This window comes from Cydia splendana, chromosome 21 (genome assembly GCF_910591565.1).
Source record: "Cydia splendana chromosome 21, ilCydSple1.2, whole genome shotgun sequence".
Lineage (NCBI taxonomy): Eukaryota > Metazoa > Arthropoda > Insecta > Lepidoptera > Tortricidae > Cydia > Cydia splendana.
Genome location: NC_085980.1, coordinates 7061397 through 7081999, shown reverse-complemented (window position 1 = coordinate 7081999; position 20603 = coordinate 7061397). Strand labels below are relative to the sequence as shown.

Below are 20603 nucleotides of genomic sequence, written 5' to 3'. Positions count from 1 at the left end.
ATGGATACACGTTAATCTTCTCCAGAGCCAGTAGTAGACATCTCCGATTTTGCCAGTCGCCTTCGAAAGCACATGAGCCAACTTTCTCCGCAGCCAACATCATGGCACACGAGCTCCAACCGTCCCTTTTACATTCCGAAAGACTTGAAGGATTCTGCATATGTATTTCTACGTCAAGGTCCGGAACGACGATCTCTGGAAGCACCATACCAAGGACCGTTCAAGGTATTGCGCCACGGAGTTAAAACCTTCGATATTGAAGTTAACGGAAAAACAATTAAGGTTACAATCGACCGATTGAAACCAGCGTATTTAGCTAGAGATGATTGCGCACCTTTCTCATCACCTGCGCGTACAGGCGACGAAACAGCTTCAGATAGCTCTGATTCAAATCATGGTGCAGATGATCAAACGTCATCAGACCAGGACCTAGCGCAAAGGACACGGAGTGGACGGCATGTTCGATTTCCTGCTCACCTGCAAGAATATTATCGACCGTAGCCACGGTCTAGGGGGGGAGTATTGTAGGAACCACAGAGGTTCCAACCCGCACTGGCCGTTTATTTGCCATAGAATATTATACTTAATGTCGACATGTCAGTTTTAACTGTTAGAAAATTCACTTTTGTTCAATGCAAATTATTTACGTTTATCTTATTAGTTATATCTCAGAAGTTGTAAAGATATTAATTTAAATACAGTTTATGAACCATACACAGTGGTTTGATTGTGAACCCACAATAACTAACGAAACATATGAACATTGACTCTGGCACAGCGACCTTGCCACTAGAAAAAGGCGAAAAATTAAACAAAAATGTATGTGCAAAGGTGACCTACCAAAGAAAATTTACTGACAAGTTGGGTGTTTCAGTATAATTTTACAATCTTTATCACCTTTATAATCTTTTTCAGGCGGCAAATTTGAAAAATGTAGGCGAGAAGAGATATCGCCTCAGAAAATTTGAATTTCGCGCCTTTTTCTACTGACAAGATTTGCTTGACCATCTATAGTTATAGTCAGTAGAAAAAGGCGCGAAATTCAAATTTTCTATGGGACGATATCCTTTCGCGCCTACATTTTTCAAATTTGCCGCCTTTTTCTACTGACAAGATCTGCTTGACCCAGTATATAATAGCAAAAATAGGTAAATTAAGCTTACATGGCAATACCATGGCCGTCATTTTGACACTAGAATCATTCGTACTTACATCGTTCATTTCATTCTATTTCTACCATAGAAGTTAGGATCGTATAGAAGTGGTATATGCGTGCCTCCGTGAGGGACAAAACATACGCAAATGCGACACTGTGATTGGACGAATTTATTTGTTGCCCACCATTATCAATACTAAAAAAATGGTGGGGAACAAAACATATGTGAGACTGTGATAAGGACAAACAATAATAGCGCTTTCTCTGCTACTCCTACTGAAAAATACGTAAGACTATCCCGTTCTGTCAGTTATCCCCACCACTCATGCCCAATCCAGTTTACTACTAGATTCATGATTTCTACTTTGCTTTGCGTTCGGCTACTGACATTCACTGACGTTGTTGAAATCTACAATCCAACTCGTGCAAAGGACATTTCCTTCCGTCAGACGTTTGACAAAAATATTTTTATCGTCCCATGGGAAAATATTGCAGTTTGTTTCGTAATACAGTGTCTCAATTGCGTGTATCTCGCGGCGCAGTAAACTCGGTCTTTAGTTAACTAAATTGTTCGCTTGTTTATTTGTAAAGACGCATTAACAATGTCTGTAGAGGAGAAATCTGGTTCCGATGCGCGTAGTGGTAGTGCGAACTCGTTGGTTGTACACGGGGATGATGAGAACGCGAAGACTTGTTGGGTGTGCTTTGCGACAGAGGCGGACGATCGGCTGGCGGCGTGGGTGCAACCTTGCAAGTGCAAAGGAACCACGAAATGGGTAAGTCTTGTCCTTGTGACGTCAAACACATGTTATTGAGAGAAAGTTTGTGAGTTATACGCAAATAAATGTAAGCTTACTTAAACCCTTTAGACATCGCGAAATTTATTGAACCGTTTTATGACCATAAATGCCAAAAATGCTACGATCTTTAAAAATGTACTTAGTATGTAGTTTATCGAAACAGTTATTGCATTTTTCCTGTAAAGGTGGATTATGGTGCTTAATTAGTTGTAATTGTTTTAATTAAAGACCAACTGCCATTCTCATTGGCAGTAATAGTGTTTAAAACTGTTATAGTGTTGGTGAAAATATGTCCATTAGGGCTATGTTCTGAAAAGATCTGTATTATATTTTAATATTTTATTTTATTATCGTACCACTGCTGAGGAATAGGCCTCTCTATGAGTATGCCACTTATCCCCATCGTGAGCTAATCTCATCCAGAAATGACCTGCAATATTCTGAATGTCTTACTTAATACATGTATGTAAGTTCAATGAAGCCAAATCTACCTGTGGGAAGTTCCGTGCTGAATGCCTATTAAAACAATAATACACGATTGTTACCTTCATCAACAAAGTAACAATGGCTTTGAACGCACGGTTGTTAGGTTGTTTTATGCAGTAATTGTTTGTTGTTTTATGAAAAGTGTGCCTTAGGGGATGGCATCTAAGTTTTGTCAGTGTGGGACTTAATCAATTTGTGTAAAAATGTCCTGTAAAACTTATTTTATTTACTTATTTTATTTATTTATCACCAGACATTCTACATTTTACAGCATTTTTGGTGCAGCGGACTGGTGTTAACTACGGTGGTGGTGTTACTGGTGACTGGTATAAACAATTTCAACCCTAATGATTAATTAGCGTTAATTACGTTACTATTAACCTTAATTTACCATTTCAGTTGGAATTATCTATACCAATTCCGTTAACACCACTCCGCTGCACCAAAAATGCTATAAAATGTACGATGTCTGGGTATCACTATCAGTGTATTGCCCTCTGTAAATCCACAGAACTAACAACAACCTAAACTGACCATCAGTGGCCCTTAAGTCCTAGTAATAAGGCTTAAGATGTACCAGTTAATACTGGGACGATGAAACATGCGCACAATCTAGAACCTTATCTGATAATTCATCTGTCACTACTCTTAGCTTTGGTTCAATGCATTAAAGGACTTTAAAGGTGATGTGAATCATGAGGAACTTTATAAATTAACATTGTATGCATAAACGATATTTTTAGAGCTCCGTACAAAGCTTTGTTGAGCTCTCATGGGATTACTACGGTCTTGCAAATTGGTTAAATGCGTTTTTTTGTTTCAAAGTTATTCTTGTTTTAAGTTGTTAACCTTATAGTTGACATTGCATCTTTTAAAAAATGTTTTTGTAATGTAAAGTTGGTAAAACTTGTGATTGACATGGCTTGAAGGTCTCATAACCAGACCAAAAAAAATTGTGATTGACAGAATATTTATATTTAATAGATTTTCTATCTTATCTTTTCTATTTTATAGATTTTTTATAGTGGTTAGTTTTAAAATATATTTTTATATAATATGTATGCTAGTTTCAAGGTATTTATGTATGGGCCTGTTGCCTGAAATAAAGATTTTCATTTCATTTCATTTAACACAAACAGAAAATGTTGAGATATAAAACAAGTATGCTAATGAATATGATTTTTGATACAGTATAGAATTTATAATTTTCTTTATTTATTTATCATCTTTAGAAGTTATTATTATTATGATAATGATAAGGTTGAAAATAAAAAAAAATATCTATCAAGCCTAAGATAAATGTACCTAAGCAAGGAATCTATTTCACAAGTAAATAGTCAATAAAGAAATAAAGACACATCTATTGGTTCAATAGGTAATTATTAATAATTATCAAGTAGAATGGAATTAACTAGTCCACAGGTATTTCTATTTTTTTTAATATTAATAAAACCTGTGAATCACTCAGATTAAATTATTTTTTATCTAATTAACCTTTGAAATGCACTTGAGTATGTATGTTTATGGTTATACTTATTTAAGTATTTATATTATTCATATTGATGTTACGTGTTGTAATATTTATTTCAACATTTACCACCGCTTACTGAATATTTTTATTTTCTTTACTTATAGGTTGTCTGGAAGATATCTCTCTTTACCAATAAGACCGCTACCCAAATTAATTAATTTTGTCTCTGTTTCCCTATTTAAACTGTGAGGTGTGAAGAGTAGTTTATTTTATTGTGACAAAAACTTAAATATATAAAAAAAACACTTTCAATGTGTCTGGGTTAGCTTTATTTTATAACATTTTTCAATTTCGAATCAATAGCATGAGTAGTTCTCGAGATATTTAGTCATGTGACAGACAGACAGACCAAGAGAGTTGCACAATAAGGGTTCCTTTGTACCTTTTTGGTACTTGGTACAGAACCCTCATTATCTTTGATATTCCCAATATGTTACCATACTATCCAAACTGCTTGGAAAAACTGTGGGAATTTATATCAATAAGCTTAGAACTAACAACATGAGCTATGTGATGTAATTGTGATATTTCCAAGTAACATGTTACCCAAAGATACAACAAAAACGTGGGAAATAATCCACATGCATATTGCTTGTTTGTTTTTAAAGGGGCCCATAGATTACCAGTCTGCTGGACGATATCATCCTGTCAGTTATTCGCCACTGCTGTAGCGTACAAAAGTCTGCGTAAAGTACAAAAGTCATTCGTTGGGCAATGCATTCATTTTTATAACAAGTTACCTGAGGATGCTTTAAGATTACCCTTTCCAGCTCTTAAGAATTACCAAAAAAAGTCATTGATGTTGAAGGGTTATTACAGAGTCGAGGACTACTTGACAGAAAAACATGCATGGTCCAAACCAGAAACTGTAATAAAAACAAGTAGTATGTTTTTTTAAATCATATTATATAAAGTTATATACTTACTGAGTATAATTGCATGAATTCTATAGTAATTTAAATTGTATTTTTCCTATTTACTCATAATGCATGGTAATTATAAGATGTAATAATGTTTTGAAAAGATGTGTCCCGCCGAGTTTGTTGCTGGTCCCGTATTGGGATACCCTCCTCCAATTGAGGGGGGATTTAAATCTTCTCGAGGTAGAGGCGTACGGTTGGAGGCGGTATAGCTTTATTTGACGTTCATAAGCGCATTGTAGTATGCCTACTTGAATAAACTATTTTTTATCTTTTTATCTTTATCTTTAATCTGTCTCTGTAAAACAGGGTCCTTTAGATTTAGGCTAGAGTACAAAATGATTAATGTTAGGTAATAGTAGATTACATAACAAGAGTATACGTAAACCATTTTATTCGAGGTAATTCAAAGCCGATATTGGTCGAGGTAAAATAGGTATTTACCCAGAGACATGTGAACAAAATATAAAGTAATATCAAATATTTACGATTATTTTACCGTATATATTTAAGATTAAAGAAATGAGTGCACGTGTCCGCGAACGGCTGGGGAGGGTTTCTATGGCAGGTTTTGGACTTTATGGCTAAGCTTATAAGGGTCGTAATAGCGGTAATAGATGATTTTACTATATGCACTAGATTAGAACGTAGAAAGCAATATAATGCCTATTACACTCGACTCAACCAACTTTACGAGCATGAGAAGTGAAAAGTACATTGTATTGACTATTTACCGATGTCTATATCCTTCGTGAAAATATACTAAACAATTATAGAAAGCCAAGTTTTTTTAACACATGCTAATAAGGTGGTCAGTATGTCATCCGTGTCACACAAGTGTAGTGACCCTAAAACATTAATATGTCCTTTGAGAGGTCTAACTTACTAGAATTACTAGGTTGTCAAAGTATTCAGTATTCAATACCTCTAAGGTATTATAATATACAAGGTGTTAAGTATCATATTTGAAAATCTGTTAGGACAATTGCAACCTTATAACTTATTCATATTTTGCTTATTATATATAACTAGTAAGGTTAATGTTACGTAAATGTTCATGTCAATTTTCATGTAAGTATAATTTAAGGATGTCGTTTTAAAATGAGAGGAAACTTCGATTGTATGGGAGCTTTTTGGCGTCGGGTTCGTGTCTCTTAAGAGTATTGCTGCTAGTACGAGTCCTATCCTCCTAAGGCCCAGCCATAAAAATAAAAATTCAGAATTTGCCACTGAAATTTGAACCTTTAGTGCAGGGAATAGAGTTGATTTTGGTTTTGTTTAAAAATTGAACGAAACAAAACAAATGCGACTCTGTTCGAATTGAATATGATTTAATATCAAACTGAATAAGTACTATATGTAGGACCTTGGGCCTTAGGAGGCTATTGTAGCAGGTTATTTTAGTTTATTTATATTCTAGATTAGTAGGTACCTGTAGACACACTTATCTAGATTAATTCAGAATATTATCAATTAGTGTATTATTGTTCCGTTTCATTAGAGTTTATCAGTGTTGATTAAGATATAATCAAGTGTTTTATCGGAGATATATTCAATTTGTGTTCCATTTTATGTTTTCTACGCAACATCTGTTGTTTTGTTTGTGTTTGATACCGATACATCCGGCAATTTTACGGAAGGTATGTACTTCGTACCATAATAAGTTTTGGAGTGTGAATCGGTCTTTAGTAAGGTCACAATAAATAATAGTACTAGGTACAGAAGATTCACTCTCTAAAACAAAACGCGTCTATTACGACAGATACGACCGCAAGGTGGCGCAAGCGCGAGCAGGCGTCCGTTCCGCAGCGGTGCGCGGCAAATACTATTGCTATTTGCTAGACACCAAAATTGGTGTGGGCCGCATGTACTTGTAGCGACGCGACGAAATCGCGGCGTGAGCCACGCCTGGTAAGGTGAAATAGGGTAAAACGAACACCGGGACAAGAAGAACACTTCATCATAGAGTTCGTCTTGCCCCGAGTAACATAAACTATCTCACCTTATTTTCTTTAAACTATCGAAGTATTGTCCAGAGGATTTACCTGCTGGACGTGAACGTGACACGTATGCCAGCTACTTTACTAACCAGCAGAAATCATAGGAAAAAGTTCTGTATGTAAAAAATATGCAAAACACTGAAAAAATTTCGCTTTCACTAGTCCTTGTACTATAAACCAGTTTATCTAAATACTGATCTATTTTACTACTATCTCAATAATGTTTTGGATGCGCATCCGCGCGCCGCTCCGGTGTACGAGCGGGACATCACTATATACGTGATACATGCATAGAGATCATAGAGCTGAGAGCAAAAGAAGGCCTTCTACTACGTAGGAAATTTGGCACTACAACATTCCAGGTCGAAGATCTAGGGGCAGACCCAGAACAAGATGGAAGGATGTAGTGCTAAAGGACATGAGTGAGTGCAAATTATCCGAGGACGATGTCGTGGACAGGGCGAAGTGGAGAAGGTTAAGCAGGAAAACTGACCCCACCACCATGTGGAATAGATAGCTAGGAAGAGAGAGAGAGACATTGTGCCTAAGACAAGACAAGATGGAAGGATGTAGTGCTAAAGGACATGAGTGAGTGTGAGTGCAAGTTATCCGAGCAGGATGTCGTGGACAGGGCGAAGTGGAGAAGGTTAAGCAGGAAAGCTGACCCCACCACCATGTGGAATAGATAGCTAGGAAGAGAGAGAGAGACATTGTACCTAAGACAAGACAAAATGGAAGGATGTAGTGCTAAAGGACATGAGTGAGTGCAAGTTATCCGAGCACGATGTCGTGGACAGGGCGAAGTGGAGAAGGTTAAGCAGGAAAACTGACCCCACCACCATGTGGAATAGATAGCTAGGAAGAGAGAGAGAGACATTGTGCCTAAGACAAGACAAGATGGAAGGATGTAGTGCTAAAGGACATGAGTGAGTGTGAGTGCAAGTTATCCGAGCAGGATGTCGTGGACAGGGCGAAGTGGAGAAGGTTAAGCAGGAAAGCTGACCCCACCACCATGTGGAATAGATAGCTAGAAAGAGAGAGAGAGAGACATTGTACCTAAGACAAGACAAGATGGAAGGATGTAGTGCTAAAGGACATGAGTGAGTGTGAGTGCAAGTTATCCGAGCACGATGTCGTGGACAGGGCGAAGTGGAGAAGGTTAAGCAGGAAAGCTGACCCCACCACCATGTGGAATAGATAGCTAGGAAGAGAGAGAGAGAGACATTGTACCTAAAACAAGACAAAATGGAAGGATGTAGTGCTAAAGGACATGAGTGAGTGCAAGTTATCCGAGCACGATGTCGTGGACAGGGCGAAGTGGAGAAGGTTAAGCAGGAAAACTGACCCCACCACCATGTTGGATAGATATCTAGGAAGAGAGAGAGAGAGAGAGATCATAGAGCCGTCTCGCTCACATACCGGAGCAGCGAGCGGATCCGCCGTGAGTGTGATAAGAAGATTAACCCTCTTATCGTAACCTGACTTAACCTGTCGCTATCGATGTACAAAGTTTCATTAACACGTGTCAAAGTTTGTGAGATAAGAGATTTGTTTTTATTCGTAGCTCGTAACTACGTATGATTTAGCTTGTAAACAAATGTTAGCCGACCGTTAAAATCAAAATTATACGTTCACAGTTGTATCGTTGCTTGGCTGTGCTGCAAATGTTCTTGTTTTGTTATTAATAAAATAAATGAAAATTAAAAATCAAATAAATAAATAATTGATAATATATTATAAACTGAAATAGATATTATACACTAAAGAAAAAGTGACCAAGTCCACCGATGGCCAAAAATCGTAAAATAATTTGATTTGTTCCCTAGGTGAATTAATAATATATGTTAAATAAAAAATCGTTATATATGTGCTTAATACCAGAGGTTTACCTACTAACTTTTTGAACAGAGAGTCTAGGTTTTCACGGTATCTTCGCGACAATTTGGCTCTTTCGCGGGCGGTTATTGGGTCAAAAAATCGCCTATATTTTACTAGACTCATATACAAGAGCTACTATAGACAAAGAAGTAGGTAATAGAACGCAACCAGTGCTGCAAAAATATCATTGTTTTTGACTTTTGTTTACCAAGCACTGTCGGACAAGAAATGTTCTTCTTGCCTTACTATCATCGACCCTTAATATTCAGACCATAAATAGTTGTTTTTTTTTAAATTCCCAGGTCCATCAGAGCTGCCTCCAGCGGTGGGTTGACGAGAAACAGCGCGGCAACATTACCAGAAAAGTCCTCTGTCCTCAGTGCAAAGCAGAGTACATCGTAGTTTTCCCTTCAATGGGGGCGTTTGTGGCACTATTAGACGCTATGGAGGAGATCACACACAAGATCTGTCCTTTCATAGCGGGAGGAGTGTTGCTTGGATCGATATATTGGATCGCTATCACTTATGGAGCCGTCACTGTAATGCAGGTAAGATTCTTGAGCGTTTACCTTTTAGATCACTGTCCACTGTGGAGTCTGTGGAGGCAGAGTACATCGTAGTATTTTCAATGAGAGTGCTTGTAGAACTATTTGACGCTATGGAGGAGATTACACACAAAATCTGTCCTTTCATAGCGGGAGGAGTGCTATTAGGATCGATATATTGGATAGCTATCACTTATGGAGCCGTCACAGTTATGCAGGTAAGATACTTGAGCTTTTACCTTTTTAGATCTCTGTCCACTATGGAGGCAGAGTACATCGTAGTATTTTCAATGAGGGTGTTTGTGGCACTATTGGACGTTAATGACGCCATGGAGGAGATCACACACAAGATAGCCCTTCATACCGGGAGGCGTGTTGCTTGGATCGATATATTGAATCGCTGAGCCGTCACTGTTATGCAGGGTAGATTCTGGAGCTAACATTAGGTACATATATGTGTAGTCTTTTGTGTAGTCAGCTGGTTCAGTTCAATGCCCGGTTCGTGCTAATAATGAGTTCTAATTTACCACCAGCTTCCCGATAAAAAAATATATATACCTCACTAATTCCAGCTAGGCCGGGTTTCGAAATCGTAAAAAAAACTAGCTCTTAAAATCCTGCAGAGGACAGGTTAAGCTGAGGGAGCCCAAGCTCCTTAAAGTTTCAACCGGGAAAGCACTAAGATGTGAAAAAAAAACTGGGGCAACATTTAAAAAAGTTGTTTTCTTTTCTATGGAATCAGAATTTAAACATAGCACGCAAGCGATGCGTGAACCAAGTTTGGAACGGAACGCAAAAAGTCGCTAATTTTAAGACAAACGCAAAAATTAAGGCTTCGCTAATTGTCTATGATAATTTGTCATTGAAGAGGTACAAAATGATAAATCAAATAAAAAAGGGCACGTGTAGACACTGAGTCTATGACGTAGCCGATTGTTAAAAGGTTTTCGGCTAGCTCTGCACGCATTTCTGTTGCCGCTATAACAACAAATACTAAAAAGTACGGAACCCTCGGTGGGCGACTCCGACTCGCACTTGTCCGGTTTTTTTTGTAAGAGCTAACTCCAACAAAGATATACTTATACGCCAAACAAAAATGACATTATAAAAAAAACTAACATGAGTGTATACAAAATAAATATTTGAACTCGACACTTTTGTATTCGTCAAATACGGGGTCAGTGGTTTCAATGCGGACAAAGACTTGAACTATTAACACAACTGGACAGTCTACACAATTACTTACCTACATATATTGGTGTCACTTGTGACTTGACCGTAATTTTTGACAAACAAAAATGTGAATGTTTCTTCTTTGCTTACTCAAGCAGAACAGGAAGTTTATGTAGAGTTCGACCACCATTCTTGCAGTCGAGCATGAGAATTTTCTGTTTTTCGCTGTCAGCTTAATAAGCAACCGAAGACCTGGCAGAAATTTGGAAAGGATAGGTATTCCCTTCCCAAATTTACGGCACCTTATTAGTGTACTTACAATAAGTGCTACGTGAAAAAAGTATTGTACGGAAGACTACGGAGTATAAATTTGGAGGCGATCCACTATCAGACGGCAGGAGGCTTTCTTACAGATATTCAGAACTGACAATTTCTTTTATGAATATCATATTCATATAAGAAATTGTCAGTTCCAGTGATCCTACTGACCCACTATGTATTCAAACATCTTAATATACTACTGAGTGTATATACGTAACTAGGCGATAATTGCTCTTCAAACACAGTAGCGGTGACCGTTATCGGGCTAAATTGTCCCTGACTCAGACCGATTATCCTTTGACCCAGAAAATTGAGACACCTGCTGATAACTTCCCAATATTTGGAACGGTAATTAAGTTTATCAATGCATAGAGCAAAGTCGTCATTATATATGGTGCAATAAGCGATTGCAGTAGGATTGTCATTGGTCTAAATTTTCTATGACCCAGACCGATTATCATTTAGCCCAGAAAACTGAGACACCTGCAGACAATGTTAATGTGTGAAACTGTTATTAGTTATGTTTATCAATATCAATGCATAGGTCAAAAACCTCATTATGTGCGTACAGATTATCGATGACTCAGGCTGATTTCGGCTCAGAAAACAGAGACACCTGTTAGATTACCTGTCAATGTGACTAATCTTCCACAATGATATGTTTTATTTTACGTTGCTAAACTATACGACAACAAAAAAATACCAAAAAGGTAATGGCTACTCAGATTGTTGACGGCCTAACCTACGGCTCACCTAATTTAACCTCGCAGACGACCTATAAAAGTATGTGTACCTGTAATGCGTATGTTGTTTGTTGTCGTTGTAAAATACGTATTAGTAATTCAAAGAGTTTAGACACATATCAAAATTAAATATTAGGTACAAAAATAAGCTGTATGCTTTCCTAACCTTACCTTGCTTTCTAAGACACAACTGACAAAAATTACAGGGAGGAATTTGTGCTGTATGATTAATATGAATATGAACCAGTTTAAATTCCATAAATTCAGGTTAGATTTCAGGATAGATATACTAATTCGCATGACTGAACATAGAGAGACATATAGACATAATGACACTTGAAGAAGACGAAGGTTATCTAGATTTCAAATTAGTTAATCTGGAGCTCATCAGGACCTTAGGTTATAAAGTCTGTCAAATATCGGATTGGCCAAGGTGTGCTATCTGATTATGAACATGCACTTGAATGCCTCGACAATAATGGCGTGTTTAGAACTTTAGATATTTGTAAGCACCTTGGCCGCTGCAACATATCTGATGAAAATTGTAGGACGAATGTGCTGAATGCTACATTTTTTTACGCTAAAAATGATTTCATAGTTAGAAATTGGCTCATAAGGACGGTCGAACGTCTTTTCGACCACACTCTTAACTGTCCAGCAGTGGACGTTATGCCTTTTGTAATAAGGTCCACCTATGAACAGTTAAGAGTGTTGCTGTTTGTAGGTACATAACGGTAAATGACACTAAACACAAAATCACGATTGTGAAATTGTTAATTGAAGTATTTACTGTGTCGTACCATAACACGATTTTCTACGCAGTCGATATCGATACCTGTAGTACAGATTCTGTACGGTATTTTTACTTGAAATACTATAACATGATTGAAAACATCTATAACTGCTGTGCTGTATGTTTTCTATGACAATCTAACTGCATACCATGTATAGATCCTATAACCTCGTAAGGCCAAATGTGCATTACAATGTACACTCCATTTCAATCTAAATCGAACCCTTAATTTAAAAAATACATAAAGTAGCACTTCTTTTGTTACATTGTTTTCTAAAATAAACGAAAGTCACCCTAATTAACTATTCAACAAGGTTCAAATTAAAAAAAGAGAAAGTTTGTATGGTGGTCCGAGCCGTTCCGTTAAATTTTAGTAGGAGATATAAATATTTAGTCCGTGCCATCGTGCACACTGTTAACTCACAATTGGTACTTGACTTGACGCCTGGCCTCTAGGATATGAACTTCTAGCCCTCCAGAGGTCTATAAATAGGTCTCCCTTTCCATTCTATTTGGAATCCTTATTTTGACAAATCATGTGTAGGTCGGCTAGCCGCTACAGGATAAAGTTATTGTCAAAAACGTTGATTTTAAGCTTTTGCTTCTTAATTTTCAGGTGGTCGGCCACCGCGAGGGTCTGGAGATGATGGAGTCCGCCGACCCCCTAGTTCTGCTGGTGCTGCTGCCGACAATACCCGTGACGCTCATCAGCGCCAAGATGTACAACTGGGAGGACTCCGTCCTGTTGTTCTTGAGGAAGTACTGCGCGAAGATACCGGCTCTGTCTTACATACTACCGTTTGGAAAGTAAGTAGTAGCACTAATATGAGGTTGAGGAATGAAATACAAACAAAACACCTTTACAAACGCTAAGACAAGGATCTGTCTTTACTTTACGTTTAGTAGATGCCCAAACATAAGTATCCATTTATCTATAAATCGAAACTAGTTGCGAATTGCCTATTCGCACGTGTATCGTACAACGTTTTACAATACATATTGAATTTAAATTTTTGACATAGACCCGGAAAGTACTTATTCCGGCACTAGTGCGGGACCATATGTATTGTAAAGAGTATTTGTATTGTAGTGTTCACCTCGTCTTGCCGACTTTGCGTTAACTATCTAAAAAAAATATCTTTGCAATATCCTGGTCACGGCACTACATTGTAAAGCCTCAACCTTTGGGGATAACAAAACTTCACAAAGTCGCAAGTTGTGCGAAACTGCAATATCCGTCTCTTGCATAATGCTAATCACTTCTTCCGTGTAGTTTTCAATAAATCTTCTAATTATTAATTTGATTAACATAAGAAATTTGTATTTTCAGCGTGGAAGGCGATCGAGGCGCCATCGTCTCCGGGCCGTCAAATCCCGCCAACGCAAACTCCGGCTCCCATCTCTCGCCCACAAGAATATTCTGCTCTGCGCTACTCCTGCCCACCATCTCCACAATCATAGGCAAAATCTTCTTCCGCTCCATACAAAACAACCTCCACAGAACTATACTAGGAGGCCTCACCTACATAACTATCAAAGGAGCGCTCAAAATCTACCACAAACAAATGCTATACATCAGGCATTCGAGCAGGAAAATTCTAGATTATACCGAAACGAATTTAAAGCTGTACAGAACACTTACAGCGGCGCCTAGTGGAGACACGGTCGCCAGTTCAAGAGACGAATCGGAGCAGGTTGTATAAACATTACTTTGTACGTGATGAGTTGATGACGTATCTAAGGTACAAGAATATTGTATCAGTTTTGAAATCGATATCTGTTTTATATGGTTTTAGATCTCGTTACGGGTGACCGTATTTGTAAGTGCGTAGACTATTCGTATAGCGGACGTAATCTTAGTATAATCGTAATTGAAAAGTTATGTTCTGTTGAAGTAGACTATTAAACGTCCTTATAGAATGTAGCAAATGTAGTGTATGAGTGACAGGTCCTTTTCATACTAAACTATTTAGACAGAGATGGTGATCTATGATAAACTAGTTATGCGCTAGGTTTCCAATTGATAATTCTAAGACTAGATTATCAGAAGTGTCTTGAACACATAATATTTTTTTCTTTGTTTCTTAAACTTAAATTCTTGTATCGAATTGAAATGTCTTTAACACGAAGGGTTAGTAACTTAACTAACCAATGGACTGACTTTAAGTTTGTGACAATGAACTCATAATAACTAACGTGTTTGTTATTATCATTTAGACGGCTATGGATTTTTTTATTGTAATTTTCTCAAAATGGATTTAACCCAAAATAATAAGAGGTTATTGAGAATAATAGTTTAGTTTAGAAAAGTGATGATCATAAATGATTAATTGTCGGTGCATATAAATTTGAGAGTAAGTGTCTGAATAACGTGGCATTTTATAAATTGTTTAGGTTAGTACCTACGCACATATTAAAGTCTACATAATAAATGGAATGGTAGAAAATTGCCAGTTGCTTTTAATATGTGGATGTTGATTTTGTGCCTTTTGACTCAAGATTACGTTGATATGCCAAACTTTCGATAGGTACATATATGATTTCGTATTCTTTGTATTTTTCATAATTTCAAACCATAGTTAACCTTATTACAATGCGATAAGGTATATTAAATATGCGTATCCTCGTTCGTCGTAGTAAAAAAATCGTGAAAAGCTGTGAATGTTGCCGTATTTTATCGTACGCCGGCATTTATTTGTGGCAGCACATAACATACGATGTAAAATAATTCTTAATGCTTTATAATAAAGTTCAGATTAACTTCACGAGAAAAACGATCACTACGCATCAAATTTAAGGAATTAAATACAGATAAAATATATGGTCTTAATTCCGTGTATAAAATGTATGAACTTTCTTATTTACGGCTACGAGTCTCTAGATTTAACACAGTAAACCAAACAATATAGATATAATTTAAATAAATTGATACAGGTTAAATGTTCCGGTAAAGGTGCATCCACAACACAGTTAACTTTTGTTGCCACAGTTGCTCCACAAAAGTTAAGTGCGGTGATGATGCGCCTTAAAGGGGCCCACTGATTAACAGTCCGCCGGACGGTATCGGCCTGTCAGTTAGAACAAAATTTTGACAGTTCCGAACGACAGGCCGATACCGTCCGGCGGACTGTTAATCAGTGGGCCCCTTTAGATAAATTAGTATGGTGATATAATAAAGTCCTGGTTATACGATAAACGATTTAGTGCCTTGGGATGAAACGAAGTAGGGACAGGTAATGTACAAATGTACATAGTTTATTATCACAACTATATGATTCGTGATCAGTTAAGAATCAGCACAGAATAAATAATAGTACTAGGTATAGAAGACTCACTCTCTAACAAAACGCGTCTGTTACGGTCAGGACAGATATGGCCGCTAGGTGGCGACAGCGCCACGCACGTCTTATGGCTAGCCACCAAAATTGGTGTGGAACGGATGTATTTGTAGCTACCTGTTGCAAAGCGACGAAATCGCGAAGTGAGCCACGCCTGGAATCAGTGACATCAGACTGTGTTGCTATAGCTCTAAACTTCACTACACCTTATAAAACAAAGTCCCCCGCCGCGTTTGTCTGTTTGTGTGTATGTATGTTCGCGATAAACTCAAAAACTACTGAACGGATTGGACTACTGGACGAATTCTTCATGCGGTTGGCACCTATCAATAGAGTGTTTCTTGAGGAAGGTGTAGGTGTATATTTTTTTTTGTGTAAACCTTGTGAAGCCAGAGCGGGTCGCTAGTGCAAAAAATAAGATTTTTTTTAATACGTAGACATTTTTTACAAAAATTGACTAAGCCCCACGATAAGCTCAAGAAGGCTTGTGTTGTAGGTACCTACTCAGACAACGATATATATAAATACTTAAATACATAGAAAACAACCACGACTCAGGAACAAATGTCTGTGTTCATCACACAAATAAATGCCCTTACCAGGATTTGAACCTGGGACCATCGGCTTCAAAGGCAGGGTCACTATCCACTAGGCCAGACCGGTCATCAAAAGATTATGAGGCCGTCTAAGCTAAGTTTGCACCTTGACATTAATTATGACATTGCCTCACTTTGTCATTGCAAATGCAATGCGGAGTTAGCTTGGTCCAAGGTATGTTTACAGATAGATAACTAGAGTTGCAAGCACCCATAGGCATAGCATAGGCTGCGGTGGCTGCTTAAAGTCAGGTGGTCCGCACGCTTGTTTGCCTCCGGGCTTTATCTATTATGTTTCTAATAAATTATTATTCTTTGCTTTAAACCGCGTTTTAACTATTATGATTAATTTATGATGTATTTTGAGGATACATTTTTTACGTAAAATAAAGAGCTAAAAAAACTTAAATGTCAATTGGATCACGAATGAAATAGTTGTCAAATATTTAGTAAATAAATATTAAGATTTTTAGGTAAAGTAAGGACGCTGGGGGCGAAGAATTTCGTACATTGACCTGCCTGTTCCTATCTCTATCGCGCGCGCATAATTATATTGCTTTGCTGTCCCTCTCGCACAGTGGCATTTACCGCCGGGAGAGACATCGATATAAGGCGCCATTCATTTATTACGCAGGACGATTTACGGGGGGGGGTCGAACATATCTTATTTTTCCTTACAAGGGTGGGGGAGGGGGTTTTCATAGTTCTTACGTTAGATCACAAAGATGCGATTTTTTTAATTTCTATGAAATTATGACGTTTAATATAATACTTCTACACTCTATGCTATAAACACGGTGCAGAGTTAGCTTAAACGGGCTCCAGTACCTTTGTAGGTACAAATAAACAATACAAAATAGATTTTTTTGAAAAATCAACGCTAAAACAAACAATTTTTTTCCTTTAGATTCTTACGTAGGTAATATAGCGGTGAGGAGGTCAACCTATTCTTATTTTTTCTTACATAGGGGAGGGAGGGGCGTCGAAAACTGGCAAAAATCGTTTTACGTAATAAATGAATGGCGCCTAATTACGCGCGTGCGATAGAGATAAGAATAGTCGGGTCAATGTACGACATTCTTCGTACTTACCGTCCTCACTTTACTATTTCAAACCATTTAAACTTTGTTTAATGATTTACTGCCTATTGAATACTTTTTAATTGTAATATGTACTTGTAAATATTTAGTAGCGTACTTTTCTCTTTTAATTATTGTTTCTTAAATCGAAGACTATGTGTTTTTGGGTTTTACTTTCTGTATATAAAATGCTAGTTTTGAAGTGAAATGTTATGACACATATCCCATAAAATCAAAATAGAAATGAAATAGCTATGACATATGACCATCACCTCCTAGGTGCTATGTAGCTAGAAAAAAATAAAAAAAATAGAAATAAAAACATTAATGTAGAGACGCAGTTTCTGATTCTTCATACTTCTGGAGCAGACTTAAAAACTATACTCAAACACACCCACTGTCAGTAGAAAAAGGCGCGAAATTCATATTTTCTATGGAAAGGCAACTTCGCGTCTACATTCTTTAAATTTGCCGCTTTTTCCTACTGAAAAGGTTGGTGTGTCAAAGTATATGACATAATTATTAGAATCATTGTAATTACAGTTTATTAAATTCTTGCCAATCTGGTAGCTTTTGTATGACACGAGGCCCTAGTGGTGAATTTCCACGCTTGACAAGCTTCGTTAAACCAAAGATTCACAGCCGGCCTAACACATGATTGGCGCGACAGTATTTCGCGGCGAGATAGACTACCCGTCCCTCTTTTATTAACATAGAAAAAGACTGGTAGTCTATCTCGCCGCGAGGTACTGTCGCGCCAATCATGTGCTACGCCTACTGGTAATATTAGATGTGTAAAGTGTTAATACATTCACTGCCAGCGACTCGCTAAGCGGGTTCTCTGTTCGTAGGTTTTTTTTTTGTTACATACCTACATGGAAAACCAACAGCTAAAAACATTTGTAAAACCTACAATACATTTACAGAACCAATTACAGGTTCTGACTTATAAAAATTAAATGTACAAAGAACAAATATTCTTGCAAATCGGTTACACACAAGTATCAACAGCACAAGCCAAGGTTAGTGTGTACAGCAAGCTGCAAAACTGCATAGACACATTAGGAATGGAATTCATTCATCCCATTCATACATTTTCCCATCTTTTCGGCTATGCTCGTAGCGCGTAGCTCGCGCTGACACTGAATGTGTTTAAATTCGCCGACAAGCATGGAACCTCACCACACACGATACAAATTGTATGGCGCTAACCTTCTTAACAAGCTAAAGTTATATCGTGTGATTTAAAGGGGATTTTATACTTATTCGAAATGGAGTAAACGCTAAGTCAGTAGCAAGTAGAAATGTGTTATTCCTTATTTCGTTATATCTTTAATGAAATAATTGATTATCTAAATTTTGACCATCTCACCGCCCATAGTAAAAGAAGAGGTAGGTAGATCAATTTAAAAGAAAAATAATGGTATTTTGGCAGTGAGCGGCATTCACATTTCATAGGTCATTATACTCATTATAGATTAGACCTAGTGGTGTGTTTATAAGGTCTTTTATAAACTCCATCTATGGATAGGTATATAAAGAGTGCTTCTAAGGCTCTCAGCAAACGGAGCGTAAGCGTAAGAGACGTGTAAGCGTATCGTAAAAAGACGCGTAGAAATCCTGGACCAAGCGTCGCGTAAGCGTTCTGTTTGCATCAAATTTCTTTACGCTTACGACTGTCGTAATTCCGACAGAAACCTCATACGCTACGACTACGCTTCGTGTGCGGACTCGTTTGAACTTGTTCCTGCTCGTAGCGCTCTCGTTCTACGCGCGTATTACGATACGCTTACGCGTATCTTATAGTCTGTCGATTTGTAGCTGGCCCGAACTGCTAATCCTTTGTCTATTGTTAAGTAAAACCGCACGCGGCGCAATTAGCGGTTCGGGGCCAGTTACAAATCGACAGACTATACGTTACGACGTCGTGAGCTGAGGGCTTTAGTTCTCTTCGCCAGCCGATGGACCAGAACTGGCAAGTCGATATTGATGTGTAAGGATAAGATTGATCTACTTGTCTAATTTTACTATGAAGTTCTTTATGTCATTTGTTTAAAAGTCGTTAATAAGTGGTTCGAATCGCCTAGTTTTGCTAGAATACTTACTTATATTTTAATTTCTAATTTGACAAGTTTGTAAATACGACGCTTCATTTAATATTTTGTCTATTGTGTACATTTTAAACCAATTATAAATATTTTATTGAGTCTCAATGCTTTTGTTTTCTTTAATTAGGTTTTCCCCTTGTACTGACAATGAGTAGGTACAAACAGCACGTTGTCACGCCCTCGCCAGACAAAGAATGAAGGACTTTGGAGCAGGATACCTGGAACCAAAGGACTTTAAAACGCTACCCATGAGCTCCGTCATCCGACATGGATATGGTGGGAAAAGCTCTTGAGTAGTTGACGGATCTTTTCTAGGGGGTAATTGCACAAAAGATCCCTATGGGTCGAAGTGTATCCGCAAGGGCCCCCGAAAACAATAAGATAAGATAAGGTACAAACAGCAACACTCAACTGCACCTACATCGGTGGACCTAATTCAGGGGCGTATTTTGAAATTTCGCGCCCCGGGCCAATACGTTTCGCCGCCCCAGAAGTCAAGGAAGAAAAACAAAATGCAATTCGCCAGGGGCGCCATATGGCCCATATGTCGCCCCGGGCCTTGGCCCGGATGGCCCTAGGGTAAATACGCCCCTGACCTTATTACAAAAGGCATAAGGTCCACCGATGTACAGTTAACAGTGTGTTGAGACACCGTTCGAATTGGGTCACGATCTCACGATCATCGTCGGTCTCCAGCATTAGAATATCTCGACGATACCACACGAGTTACTTTTTACTCCTGACTTCGGCCAAACTCGGCTCCGCTCGGCTCAGCATTGCTCCGAGCAATTATTAGGGTTGACACAACTTGACGTCCCTTTGCGTGCACGACCACAGATAAGATAATCACTTGAATTTTGACAACCCTAAATAGCCGAAAGGAATAGTGCCATACATTAGAAAGGGACAGCATGATTCGACCCTGAACCGCTGTCAAACTTCGACTTTGTAGGAAGTTTCCTTTCTGTACCTACAGTAGTACTATTTTTTATTCTGTGGCATCAGACTAAATATCTCGACGATACCACACGAGTTACTGTTAAATTTCAGCTCAATCAGACACGGAATCTCGCTTGGATTAGTTCCCGATTCGCCGGATTCTTTCGTCGGATTGTGACGTACTAAAGTAAATCCGG

The 20603-nt window shown here is 38.0% G+C and overlaps 1 protein-coding gene across 1 annotated transcript; it reads left to right on the top strand.

The window, feature by feature from the left end:
- Positions 1–1530: 1530 nt before the first annotated feature.
- Positions 1531–15317, top strand: LOC134801151 (E3 ubiquitin-protein ligase MARCHF5). Its single transcript, XM_063773692.1, has 4 exons — positions 1531–1932; positions 9074–9319; positions 12963–13153; positions 13677–15317. Exons 1-4 carry the CDS (start codon positions 1759–1761, stop codon positions 14047–14049), a joined length of 984 nt encoding a protein of 327 aa, XP_063629762.1. The 5' UTR covers positions 1531–1758; the 3' UTR covers positions 14050–15317.
- Positions 15318–20603: the final 5286 nt, after the last annotated feature.

What these genes read in the sequence shown, in the direction of transcription:
- LOC134801151 (XM_063773692.1), top strand. Translation starts at nt 1,759, where the DNA reads ATGTCTGTAGAGGAGAAATCTGGTTCCGATGCGCGTAGTGGTAGTGCG. An exon ending in GCAAAGGAACCACGAAATGG is followed by an intron (nt 1,933 to 9,073) that starts GTAAGTCTTGTC and finishes TTAAATTCCCAG; the next exon opens with GTCCATCAGAGCTGCCTCCA. An exon ending in GAGCCGTCACTGTAATGCAG is followed by an intron (nt 9,320 to 12,962) that starts GTAAGATTCTTG and finishes CTTAATTTTCAG; the next exon opens with GTGGTCGGCCACCGCGAGGG.